This window comes from Molossus molossus, unplaced genomic scaffold (genome assembly GCF_014108415.1).
Source record: "Molossus molossus isolate mMolMol1 unplaced genomic scaffold, mMolMol1.p scaffold_m16_p_11, whole genome shotgun sequence".
In the NCBI taxonomy this organism is placed as follows: Eukaryota; Metazoa; Chordata; class Mammalia; order Chiroptera; family Molossidae; genus Molossus; species Molossus molossus.
The window spans coordinates 42,125,253-42,138,544 of record NW_023425346.1 but is presented as its reverse complement, the minus strand read 5'-3'; the positions used below and the strand labels follow the sequence as shown (position 1 = coordinate 42,138,544).

Below are 13,292 nucleotides of genomic sequence, written 5' to 3'. Positions count from 1 at the left end.
CTGTGTGTCTCCAGAGAGGGTTGCACTAACAGCAGATTTCTAAAAAAACACTTAAAATATATTTAACCTAATTTCTAACTGGGCAGTTGGGTAGCATTCTGCTTTTACCTGGATCAGCCTCTTTCTTTCCAGCCTGGCTGTTTCTCCACTGTCTAAATCAAATCAAGCCTTATTTCAATCCAATTCCAAGTAATAGAAGGAGGCTGCTTGTTGTTTCAGCTTTAACACTCATCTCTCCTAAAACATTTATTTCTGTAATAGATAGTCTCCTTCCTTTCATTACAACTTATGTGGTTACCAGGCAATGTTTTTGGTACTAACATTGCATGCACACTGACCTTCGAACTATTCCTGAGCCTTCTGTCTGGGCTTGTTGCTATGTCTGTCTGTTTTGACACGAGTCCCTTACACTCTAAATTACTGTATCTTTGTAATATCTATAAATAAATGATATGGCTGGCCGTCTTCTATGCAACCTCCAAACAGTGCTTCCCCCCCCCGCCCCCAAAATATTCTTATCATTTAAAATTAATTTAAACCCTGGCCAGGTAGTTCTGTTGGTAGAGCAGTCAGGGAACATACAAGAATCAACAGGATTAGATCCCCAGTCAGGGGACATACTCATACAATGAATGTGTAAATAAGTGGAACCAAAAAATCAGTGTTTCTCTCTGTCTCTCTCTGTCTCTGTCTCTCTATGTCTCTCTCTCTCTCTCTCTCTCTCTCTCTCTCTCTCTCTCTCTCTCTCTCTCTGTTTTTTTACATCCTCACCCGAGGATATTTTTGCATTTACCTTCAGATTGAGTGGGAGGGGGGGAGAGAGAGAGAGAAAAACATCGATGTGAGAGAGACACATCGACTGGTTGCCACCCACCCAACCCCAACCGGGGCCGGGGACGAACTACAACTGAGGTACGTACCTCTAGCGGGAACGGAACCCCGGACTCCCCGGTCCTCAGGCTGACACTAACTGCTGAGCCAAACTGGCCAGGGCTCTCTCTCTTTTAAAAAAAATTATTTAATAATAGGTTTAGGTTTCTAGAAAATCTCCGTTGGTATTTTCGCCTGGTATCCTGATCTTTTAAACAGTATGCTAAATATAATTTAACCTTTTCTCAATAACTTAATAGTTATCGCAGTGAAAAATCAGTGATTTGCCTCTTTCAGTACAATGATGCTCCTGGGACCCGTTGATTCAGGAACTGTTGCTCTTAAGTAGCATCAGTCCTGTTTTTGTCTAGTTTTTCTCTTTTATTGCTTGTTACTAGTTTTCACTGATAGATCCATCCATGTGCTTATTTTATAGCAGTCCTGCCCTCCACCCAACCCTTTTTCCTTCAGTTTCCTGGTTTTGATGCGTTGTGGCCAGGGGAAGTAGCTGACCAGCTTGTTAAAGGTGTTTGTAAAGCTTTGGATAAATAAACTTTGAACCAGGGCCTTTCTTAGGAGAGTATCTGATTATTTGTTTGTTTTGTTATATTTTGTTTTGAGACTTGAGGACATGAACCACGGAAACAGCTATTTTGGGTATGTAGAGGCATTTTTTCCTCCCTTTATTTTGCAGGGAGATCACAAATGAGCTGTATTTTAGATAAATAAGTAATGATCTTTTTAACCAAGTACTAAAATTTAGATTATTTTACATTTGGGATATCTAATGGCTATACTTCATTTATTTGAAAAATAAAGCCTTAGTCTACAGAATAAACAATTTATTTCTGTCATTTGTAAGCTCCATAGGTTGGCTTCATCTTTCTTACCAAATCATTAAAAATGCCATTTCTCTGACGTTGATCTTTTTGTTTTCTTTCTTTTAACCTTGGTTGGTAACAGATGTCATTTTTGTCAGTAAATACACAACACTTGAGAAAATGATCTGGGGGGGGGGGGGAGCTGGGTCTTGACTTTGAGGGGAAGCGCAGCTAGCCCGCGACGGAGACGGGGACAGGAAGGGGCTCCCAGGCCTGAGGGCCAGAAACCCGCAGTCGGCAGGGTTTTCGGTTTTTTGACACCTGCATCAGAAACCAAATGGAGTCATTCTTTCCCCCTTTATATAATGGAGCAATCATGGCTTACAAACAGTGTGTTTTGCATTTCAGGTTATGGTTTTGTCGACTTTGACAGTCCTGCAGCTGCTCAGAAAGCTGTGTCTGCCCTGAAGGCTAGTGGGGTTCAAGCTCAGATGGCAAAGGTGAGTTGAGAACCTGGTCCCAACTTACTAAGTTCTGAAGCCTGACTTACTGCTTTTCCTCTGACCACTTCACCCCTCCATCCCAACTAGCAGAGGCTACCCCTGGACACTTATCCCTTCACTCCACACCCTCAGTAGTAGTTTCAATGTCGTGTAAGCAGTAGTTGCTATTTAAATCTGTACAAAAGTCAGACATTTTTAGACATTGGTAATTTATGACATATAAACCTACTCTTATCTATATGAGGAATATCACTGAAGTGATGTTTATTCCCCAGTCTTTATCGCCTCAATGTAAGCTTGGGTTACATCATCCCTAGCACCTATATTGCACTTATTAAGACATTCATTTAATTAAGGAGATACTGTTTTTCCATTTGTGGTCCTGGAATTGCTGTGGAAAATATTTTTAAGTCTGCAGCTCAGCAGTTTGATGTTTTGTGCATTCTTTTCTGAAGGCCAATAATTTTATATTATCTGGCTTCTTGAAGTACGGAGGGAAGGATGCCGCGCTGCCCTCTGCTGCTGCTGAGTAATGGCACGTGCTCAGTGCCCGAGGGGCCGTCCGTGGCCGTAAGCAACGAGGATTTATGGAAGTTCGGGGACTCTGGTAAAGAGATAAGTTACTGCTAAGAACTAAAGGATCCTGAAGGATATGGAGGCAGCTTCCAGGATGGAGCTTTACATTGGCTAAAGGAAGCAATATAAATAAAGATTTTAGGAATTGATGAAAGGTACCACCTTTTTTAAAGTAGTCCTTGGTGATTAATATTTTTAAAGGTTTAGATTGAGTTGGATTTATTTTGGATTTTCTTGCACTCAGGAGTAAGTAGTGGAAATAAACAGAAACTGTAAATATTAAGCACCGTGATTTTCAGATTATTTGTCCATAACACAGAGCAGTTTCGAAAGTTGGTTGTTGAAAGATGGTGATTATAAGGTTTTAAATCATTTAATTGTGAAGATGCAGTACCTGTATTGTATAATGACTTACAGAATGTTTAACTTTTACTCCATTCATTTTAGCTCACACTGGGAAGCTCCTGTTTCCTTCTCTCACAGATAAAGTCCAGGGCAGGTCCCGTTACATTTCTGGCCACTGTCATGATTTTAAAAAGTCCCTTCAGTTGTTTCATTCATTTCAGGTCTTCCTGATTATTTTATTTTATTTGGTAGAATGATTTTTGGTATTTCATATTCAAACTTCATGGAAAATGGTTATCTTTCAATACATTCTAAATACGGTTTGTAAAGTGCCAAGAACATGTGTAGATGTTTTGAAACTGCTGAGTCAGCAAAGGAGATGTTTGCTCCGGCTCTAAAAGAAATCACAGTTTACAAAGCAGTTGTCTGCCAACAACCATATTGATTATTCGCTAATCAGGAAGCAATGTTTTAAAGTTTTACATCCCAACACAACCATTTATCTTGTGTGTATACACACTCAAGAAACAGAGGTGTAACAAACGTCATTAGTTGCATTTTAGGAAATAGAAAAACAGAAAAATAAAATTTTATTTTAGGAAACTGGGGGTTGTGATTAATGTGTTATACATTATAAGTCTTTTCCTATTTGAAATAATGTGATACAGGCATATAGTTAACATTTTGACGCTGGATGTCTGATTTCCAAGAACACATTGCTGATGTTAAAGGTGTGCTGCCTGTAATTTAAATGTCCAATCCTGTTTATCTGACAAAATCTGGAGTATCATACCATGGTAAAGCATCTCCCTTCCCCTAGCTAAGGTCTGCTCTAAGGAGTAAGCCTATAGTGCGACAGGAGTGTGGTTAGTTTCTTTCCTATTTCCCAGACTTGTGTTTTTCCCAGACTTCCATTAGCTCACTAGCTGTGGTTTAATATATGGCAATGTGAATTTTCAAAACTTTATAGTGTCCTGACTAATTCGCCAGAGGGCAGTGGACAGTGACGGGTCCCTCATCCCCTCCAGGGTGGAGCCGTATTAAGGATGAGCAAGCTTCCTGACCTGACAGTGATGTAATCGGGTGTTGATTTCTCTGGCCAGAGAGCCTCCCGGAGCATCCCACCCTCACAGGATGCTTTGGGCGTTCTTCCGAGCTCTCTTACCACCGTCACCATCCCAACTGATCTCATCCCAACTGAGTCCCTTGCAGCCTCAGCTCCTGATAAGCTAAGGGTTTGCTTTAGCCTTTTTCTACTGGGACCTCCTTGCCCTTCATACAGCCTTCTTGGGAGGATCTAACACAACCCTGGGCCAACTCTGCCTGCGTGCCCACATCTGACCGACATTTTGCCAACTATCCATAGAACAGGAGTTACCTCCCAACATTTATTAGGACCCTTCAACCAACCTTTTAGCTTCCTCAGGTCAAGTGAGACATTGATTCATGCCCCACAGAACACAGGTCAAACCTCCTGAGTGGCCTGTTGAAGCCCCTCTTACTTGAATGGTGGTGACAGGGAAGCAGCCCCCATGGCGAGACGCAGACCGTCTCCGTGTTTCTCTCCACAGCCAGGTGTTCTCAGCCTCTCCAGTCTCAGAGACAGACAGGAGGTGGGTGGTCATCCGAACGTCGCAAGCCAGTACTCAGCCAGCTCCTGTGCACTCTTTTTAGGTGGTCTGTTTTCTCACCGAATGTGGGAGTGCCTGACAGTTTTGTGTCCTCTGCTGAAACAGAAAGAGGCCTGTTTGAACCAGCTACAAATATAGAGGCCTTATTGAGACTGGTGCTGTGTGTACTTGCCTAGGCATCTTGTCAGTGTCTGTGCTATGGAGCAGCATTGTTTGTTAAATATGCTCTGTTTTGAAGTCTTTATCGAGCCTTTAGTCAAAACTGGTCTGGATGCAGACTGGCGGTGGTATATGTCGTGTCCACCGTGTACTTTGAATACCAGCTTTGTCGTGAGTTGATCATGAGCACTGTTCAAAGATCTTAGGAGGCTTGGTACTGTAACTAGGCTAGAAAAAGTGTCCTTTCCTACGTCATCTGTAGGGAAGGAACAGTACACAGGGTCAGAGACGCTGGCGGCCTGCCAATGTTCTGCACCTTATGAATTTCTCCAGGTCTTTGTAGGATGACTGAGTTTCCTGGATCTGATTTTTCTGGTATTACATCATTGGAGTTACAGAAGGTATTTTAAGTGCTAGAGCCCATTGTTCTTTACCATTGAACCACGATTGGAGTATGTGGAGTTGACGTAGCCCTTCCACGTAGCCTGGGTAAAGGAACGCCTGGCATGTACTTTCTTGGAGACAATTTATTTTTTATTTTTTTAATTTATTTTAGAGAAAGAAGAAGGGAGAGGGAGAGAGAGAAACATCGATGAGAGACAACATCAGTTGGCCGCCTCCTGCATGCCCCCTACCAGGGATCAAGCCAGATATCTGGACCTCTCAGACCATGCAATGATGCTGAATCCATTGAGCCACACAGGCCGGATTGGAGACAATTTTTAAAAGAAGTTTAGGTTTGGTTCCATGGTTGGGTAATAAGGGACCCATCACCTACTGCCCACTTTCCTCTAGGGAATTTATCAGGATACTGTGAGGTTTTGAAAATTCATAGTGCCATGTACTAAAGGCTTGCTTTCTGATGTAATCAGAAAAAGAATTAAGGACCTTGCACTAGAGAAGCCCAGGGGGTGGGGAGAATACACTGCCACACTGGCTGTCTGGGCTGTGCGCGGACTATGCACACACTCCAAACTGAACTGCAAAACTGCCGGTGGAGAGCCCTGGACAACAATGATTGTTTTTATTCGTGTTTTAATTTCCAGTGCCTTGCTTGGTACCTGGCATATGGTAGCTATTGAATGTTTGTTATGTGAATAATCAAAGAAGCCAATTAAGTGAGAGAAACATTTTCTTCCCAGCATGAGCAGATACTGAGAATTAAGAATGGGACATTTGAAAATATTCTTTGAGCTCTGTCCATCAAGTACCTGATGAAACTTATCAAAAGGTTTTCCTAAAGTCTCAAGGCCAATCCTGTATATGTTACACTTGGCATTTGTTTCAGATGTGAGCATTTTTTAAATCAAAGACTCTGGCCCTGGCCAGTGCCGCTCAATTGGTTGAGCTTTGTCCTGTGTACCGAGAAGTTGCCGGTTAGATTCCCAGTCAGGGCACATGCCTGGGTTCTGGGCTAGATCCCCAGTAGGGGGCGTGCAGGGGGCAACCAACTGATGTTTCTGTCTCTCTCCCTTCCTCTCTCTCTAAAATCAGTTTTTAAAGATATTTTAAAATAAATGAAATAAAGGACTCAGAATCTATGAAAAGAAGAGAAAAAAGATAACAAGCTAAAAAGACATAAAACTCAAATCAGCGTTAGTGACGTCTGTTACTAGAGGGACGTGTGTAAGCCTTCTAGCAGTGCCTGGTAAGGCGTACTGGGGGTCAGCAGGTCATCGTATGTAATTCGGCTGGTGGTCAGCTTGCACTTTGTTTCAGTAAGTAGGCAGTTCCAGGAGCAGGAATTGAAGTCCCCTTCCTCAGAGAGGCCTACCCTGCTTCGGGCACTTGCACTCAAGCCCTGCAGCCAGCAATCTGCTGGTTGGTGAACCTATTCAGTACAAGAGAAAACAGATGTCTGCTCTTCCTGCCAAGTCCCCTTCTTGCATTTTAGGACCCATTCCACACGCACAGGGAGGTTTTTGTTAATTTCTTTCAGATGATGACTGAGTGCCTTACACCAGGCAGGACGTCCGAGACCCGCTTTTCTACTCAAATGAACATTAGCAGCCATTTATCTCTCTCACAGCCAATGTGGGATCTAGTTTTCTACTTGTTAGGAAGCCATTGAACCCTTTCCATGGATACAAAGAGGCCTCTTGCCCCCATTTTTATATTTGGCCACCCGTAATTTACAGAAGAATTGTTTTTTCAGACATAGCATTGTATGTAATAAAATAGTTATGGTTGTCACTGATTTTAAGGAAACTAATTTGCCCTCATTCAGGAACCACCCCCCACTTGCTACAAGTATGATATATTTTGTTCCTATGAATGGATGGTAATTAGAATGCATGGACACTTTGCGGGCTAGATATTTCTGTGGCCAAAGCTGCCAGCTTGGAGTTTTTCAGTTTTTGTTTTTAATTGTTGCAACTGGGTGGATGGTGTCTGCAGAGTAGGTTGACCGTTTGAAAAGAAAAATAACATGAGTTGTAGGGTCATCCCAAGAGAAGAAAACTAATTGAATTATTGTTATTGAAAACAAATGCATTAAAATCAGAGAAAATATTTACTTGTATTTAGTGTACTCTTATCTCACTATAAAAAATGCATTGGTAAACTTTCAGGTTGAATCAAGACTTTTAAAAATATATTTTTGCCTTGGCCAGTTTGGCTCAGCGGTTGGAGTGTCAAACTGCGGACCAGAGAGTCCCGGGTTTGGTTCCTGCTAGGGGCATATGCAAAAAATATATACATATATATAATATTTTTATTAATATCTTAATAATAGAAGCGACTCTAAAACAGATTTAGAAAGTAGTTGGTACCTACATTGTCAACCCTTTTAACAGTACTTCCCATATGACAAATTCTCCTATAAAATTCTTAAATTTTAGCCATTTAGATTTTTATAATTGTAACTTAAAATGAAAGCCTACAATATTTATGATATGTTGTTTACATAACATTTCTTATGCCATATCTTTGCCCAGGGAATGTTCTAATTCTCTTTAAGTATGGGGTTCCCAGCTGTATTCTGAATCTGATTAAGCATAGTTAAGAAATCTTTCTAATAGGATTTTTCTTTTTTATCCTCACCTGAGGACATTTTTCCATTTTTTGTTCAGATAGAGTGGGAGGGGGAGAGAGGGAGAAAGAGAGAGAAAGAAACATCGATGTGAAAGGGACACATCGAGTGGTTGCTTCCTGCACACACAACCCAACCAGGTCCAGGGACAAACTGCAACCGAGTTACGTGCTCTTAGCGAGAACCAAACCCAGGTCTCTCTGGACCACAGGCCCACGCTCTAACCGCTGAGCCAGACTGGCCAGGGCTAATAAGATAGATTTAACCATATTGTTCTATGTCTCCAAAAGCTCCCCGTTTTTCAGGGTGTGGCTTTCTAGCTGCAGTATGAGGACAGAGTTCCTCCTTCCTCCTACTCCCTCTCACCCTTCAGAGTACATGAAATCACAGGATGAACATGGCTTATCTCCCTGGAGTATGAGTAGTACTTGAAAGTATTAAGACAGAAATATTGTTTGTATATTAAAACAGCCCAGCCAATGTGGCTCAGTGAATTTGAGCATCATCCCATGGACTGAGAGTTCCCAGTTCAATTCCTGGTCAGGCACATGGCCTGGGTTGTGGGCTTGATCCCTAGTAGGGGGCGTGCAGGAGGCAGTTGATCAATGTTCTCTCTCACATCAATGTTTCTATCTCTCCCTCCCTCCCTCTACCTTCTTTTCTCTAAAATTAATCAAGACATATTTTTAAAAAACCAAAACCCAAACTTGAATCATTAGGGATAGATTGCAAAATGGACCACCCTCCCAACCTTCTTTTTTTTTTTTTTAAGGTGAAGCACAAGGCTTCAAGAAAATTTTGCAGTTCTTGCGAAACTACTTTGACCTTTGCCTATAGACTCCATGATACATAGTCATTCTCCCATAGTCATTGCTTCAGTGGACAAGTTTAAGTAGCAATAACTGACAAAATAAAATCAAACTCCTTAGGTAGCCTTTCACAGTCTGGTTCAGCCTTGTGACTTCTGCCTAGTTCTCAAATTTCAACTCAAAGCCATGCCCCCTGAAAAGTCTTCCGTGATCTTCCCAAGACAAGTTCCCCGGTCTGCCCACACCGTCGTTTGTACACATCGATAGCATAACATTCATGACATGTGTTCTTATGCCCCCACCTAACTGCTGGGAGACAGGACTGGAGTCATGGATCCTGAGGAGTCTGGGATGTGCTAGACGCCCTGTCGAGGTCAGTTAGCTGTATTAGGCTACAGGCGCCGAAATACCCGCCTTCAGACAAAAAGGACCCGTCCATCTGTGTTGACCAGTTAGGGAACAGACTTCCACCAGAACAAATGCCATCTTTGGCACTGCAGGAAAGTTTGGGGATTTGGGAGGTTAGCGCCCCCATGAAATGGCTAATCAGGGAGCTTTGTGATTAATTGGGTAAAGTCGGTGGAGGTAATGAGTGAAGTAGAAATAGGATTTTACCTCTCATCTCATTCATCTCAGAGGAATTTGAGAACTTTACTGCCTAAAGACCGTTTTCCTTCTCCCTATATTTTGAAATATTTTATCTATTACTCTCATGCACTTGTTAAACAAATCACTTTCAATTTTTATACATTAAAGCTACACTTGTCCAGCCGGTGTGGCTCAGTGGTCGAGCATCAACCCATGCACCAAGAGGTCGCCAGTTCGATTCCCGGTCAGGACACATGCCCAGGTTGTGGCCCAATCCCCAGTGGGGGGCATGCAGGAGGCAGCCAGTCAGTGGTCTCGCTCATCGATGTTTCTTTCTCCCTAAAATCAATAAAGGGGAAACAATTTTTTTTAAAGATACATTTTATGTTATTGTCATTAGGAGGTTTTGCTCAGCATAAGATAATGAATTTATCTAATTTCAGTTAAAAGCAAAGATGGTTGCCATTTTGTTTAGTCTGTGGAAGGGTGAACGAGGGTAACTATTCACCTTACTGTTGAGCATTTGAAAATGTTGACTGTTTCCTTGGACACAGCCCTGAGAGTGGGGCACGCACCTTTGGAACCAACCTGGTTTCTTGCTGCCTTCTGTCAGCACTAGGAAGTCAGAGGGACAGTACTTTCTGTCCATAGTTTCTCAGCCTTTCATAACTAATTCTTGGGAACACCAGGGTATCTGTCAGTTTCTAGGATACCAGATTTTTATTTTAAATCTTACCAGAAAAACTAGTGTTCACTTTTACTTGAAGATTATGGAAAAGGAGAAGTTTCACTTCAGGTTTCATTAGTGCTAGGATACCTTCGAAAGTAGAGACTTTGTACAAATTCAAATATGCATATGCTTCACAAAGATTTATAAAGCACTGTGCATTTTGGAAATCTAAAATGTAAGGTGTGTGCTATTGTGTTGCCTAAAGCTAAAACTAATAGTGCTTATTAAAGAAATATTATTAGCTTGCATAGTTCAATATGTAAAGATGCAATTGGTTAATAAGATCAACTGGTTTCAAATAAAGCCTGATTAAAAATTAAGACTATCCTAATCTCACAATTGCAAAGGTGAATTTTGACTTGGTCAGAAAATATTCCAGTAGTCATATAGGTTTTTCCCCAGATGATTTGAACACCTGTACTCTTAGTAAATGTAAATAACGGTTACTGGTTCTCAGAAAATTCTACTGTATATCTTCGGTTTTAGCTGATTCTACCTCAGCAAAGGAAAGATGAGTTGGAAATGACCTAATTATTGCTTCTTGAACTTTCATATGCAAAAGAGTCACCTCAAAATCTTGTTAAAAATGCAGCTTTTGATCCTGTAGGTCTGGGATGGGGCCTGAGATTCCGCGTTTCTAATATGCACACAGGTACTTCCATCATTGCTGACTCTGGATCACTCTTTGAGTAGCAAGAATCTAGCAAAACTCTCCTCCCCATCTGTTCTGGAGATTGACTTTACCCAGATTCTAAAATTTGTTCTGCCTAGAGTTTATCATTTTGTATGGTGTTGAGTTTTCTTGTTAATTGAGGGGCTCTCCTTTTCCCAGTGGTGATCACAACTCAAAATAGTAAGGACTGTGCCACAGAACAGAGGAGGGGACTTGGGGCAGAGCCCCACTGGGATTTAGATGACTTGGTCCAGAATCCCACACGTGTCTCTGGATTGAATTATTCGCAGTAATTGCCTTCTGCGCAATAGTGCGCCTGAAATGGACTCCTAAATATAGTAGTAGAGGAGAGGTTGGTTATTTTGGGAACACTGCAAACAGCTGAGAGTTGCGGTTCCATGAAGGGATCCTCTCCAACTCAGCGGTCCCTGCCAGCAGTTCCTCTTCCAGATCTGCTAAGAAAGGCTCGGTCGGATCATGTCTGACCTGCGCAGATTGTCCAAGCTTCAGATCCTGTTTTCAGGTGTCCAAGGTGACTTGGGTGTTCTGTAGTCCCCATGATCTTACCTGAGCCGAGAGAGGGACTAAATAGAAGTAGGTGTGTTAACATATCTCACCTTCTATTGGAAATTAATGGCCAGTTCTCTTTTCTGTTCTAGCAACAAGAACAAGATCCTACCAACCTGTATATTTCTAATTTGCCACTGTCCATGGATGAGCAAGAACTTGAAAATATGCTCAAACCATTTGGACAAGTCATCTCTACAAGGATACTACGTGATTCCAGTGGTACAAGTCGTGGTGTTGGCTTTGCTAGGTAAGCACGCTTTCCTGTCCTTACTGTGCCTACAGCACTAGTTCTGCTAAGCTTCCCGGGAAACAAATATTGAGCAAGAAGAGACTCTAAGCCAGGATCGTGGGAACTAGTTACACCATCATGAACCTACATTATGTGTAAATGTTGCTTTGCATTTTTGCAAATCCTTTGGGTGGTCATTAGTATTTTTTAACTTGAGGATACTAATATTTAGTGACCCGGGGCAAGGAAATATTACATGAAGAGTAGTTCGGAAAGTGTATGCCCTTAATATTTTTATTGATTAGATCAGGATGCCTATAACTTCTTCAAAATAACAATCTCCAACTCCTAAATTTCATACAGAAATGAGCATGATTTTTCTCATTTGATGGACATTTGATTCGTCAAAAAAGTCAATGGCATTATTAGATTTTTTAAATAAAATATTTCAAACTTTCAGAAAAGTAAGACAGTGTCATTATCTGTCTAACCACCAATTATTACACCAATGGTAACATTTTACAATTTTGCTTCAGATTATTTTCTTCGGCAGTAACACGTTACAGATAGGCCTACTTGCCATCACTCCTTTAGTCTTAATTCTGTCCCTTCCTCGCAAGGACACATCAGTATAGTGGTTAGCTGGGTTTCTAAAGGAAAAATCTTAATTAGAAGGTGCTTGGATTTGTTACGTAGTTCTAATCTGAGAGCCCATGTACAAAAATTTATTTTACATGGCGCATTATTTAGGAACCTGTTAGTGCTATGAAGGACCAGATAACGTCTCCATGTCTTACGGTACTGATTTTGATTTTGGAGGGGAAATAGCAGACCTTGTGTTTTATGTGCATTATCCTATTTGATGTCAATCACATGCTCTGCCACACACCTGTGAGATACCAGAGCAAGCATCGGTTACTATTTTACAGATAAGAAAATCGAGGCAACAGAAGGGACTTTTATGTTGTCACCAGGCTGCCAAGTCTTCAAATGACAAGGTCTTCTGGCTTGTAGTCCATTGCCCTTTCTGTTAGGCCAGATCATTTCATAATAAAACTAAAATGTCCTTCAGTCCAGAGTCACCACGGCTAGCTTCTCCGCGTGCACTTGGTTGATTAACAGAACCCCAGGGAGACAGAAAAGAGCTGGTGCACCTGAACCTGCCCCCTCTGCGCGTGCTCTTCTGAAAGCAGATCGAGTAGTTGTATTTCTGTATCCAGAGGTGGAATCCAAATCAGCTCTCCTGCTTTTTAAAATGATTGTTGTCCATTAAAACCTATGTGTAACTCTGGGTAGTCCAGGAGTGGTAGCGCATTTTGAATAGATAATTTCGTGTTTCTTCCATTAAAGAAAATAAGTCAAAATAATTTAATTCCCCAGAAATGTTTCTTAGAATGTTTTTAGCCCCCTGCCGATGACATAGAATAAGTTGTAAAGTTAGACTTCCATCCTTTAATTACTCCTCCAAAGCCAAGATTAAAAGGAAGGTACATAATTGACTTATTTAATTTTAAACTTGAAGCAAATATAAGAACCATATAAGGTATTCCATCCTCTGATTGACACTAGTTCGTATTGCAACTTTTGAGTCTTTCATTTTGTGACCATGGAAACAAAAAACCATCTTTAAAATATTCTAACAAACAATAAGTACACTAGTGTTTTAAACTACTTTTTGTGTTTCATTCACTATCATGACTAACAAAGCTATTGTGTACTAATTGTCAGTTTTCCAACAAGTATATAAAAATTATACA

At 41.2% G+C, this 13,292-nt stretch overlaps 1 protein-coding gene across 2 annotated transcripts in view; it reads left to right on the top strand.

Annotated features, from left to right (window-relative positions):
- The window catches only part of RBMS1 (RNA binding motif single stranded interacting protein 1), an 89,726-nt gene that overhangs the window by 51,217 nt on the left and 25,217 nt on the right, over positions 1-13,292 (top strand). For both annotated transcript variants that reach the window (XM_036254551.1, XM_036254550.1), the window contains exons 3-4: positions 2,100-2,191; positions 11,396-11,553. In XM_036254551.1, the coding sequence (XP_036110444.1) occupies positions 2,100-2,191; positions 11,396-11,553 (250 nt within the window). The remainder of the gene's footprint in view (positions 1-2,099; positions 2,192-11,395; positions 11,554-13,292) is intronic.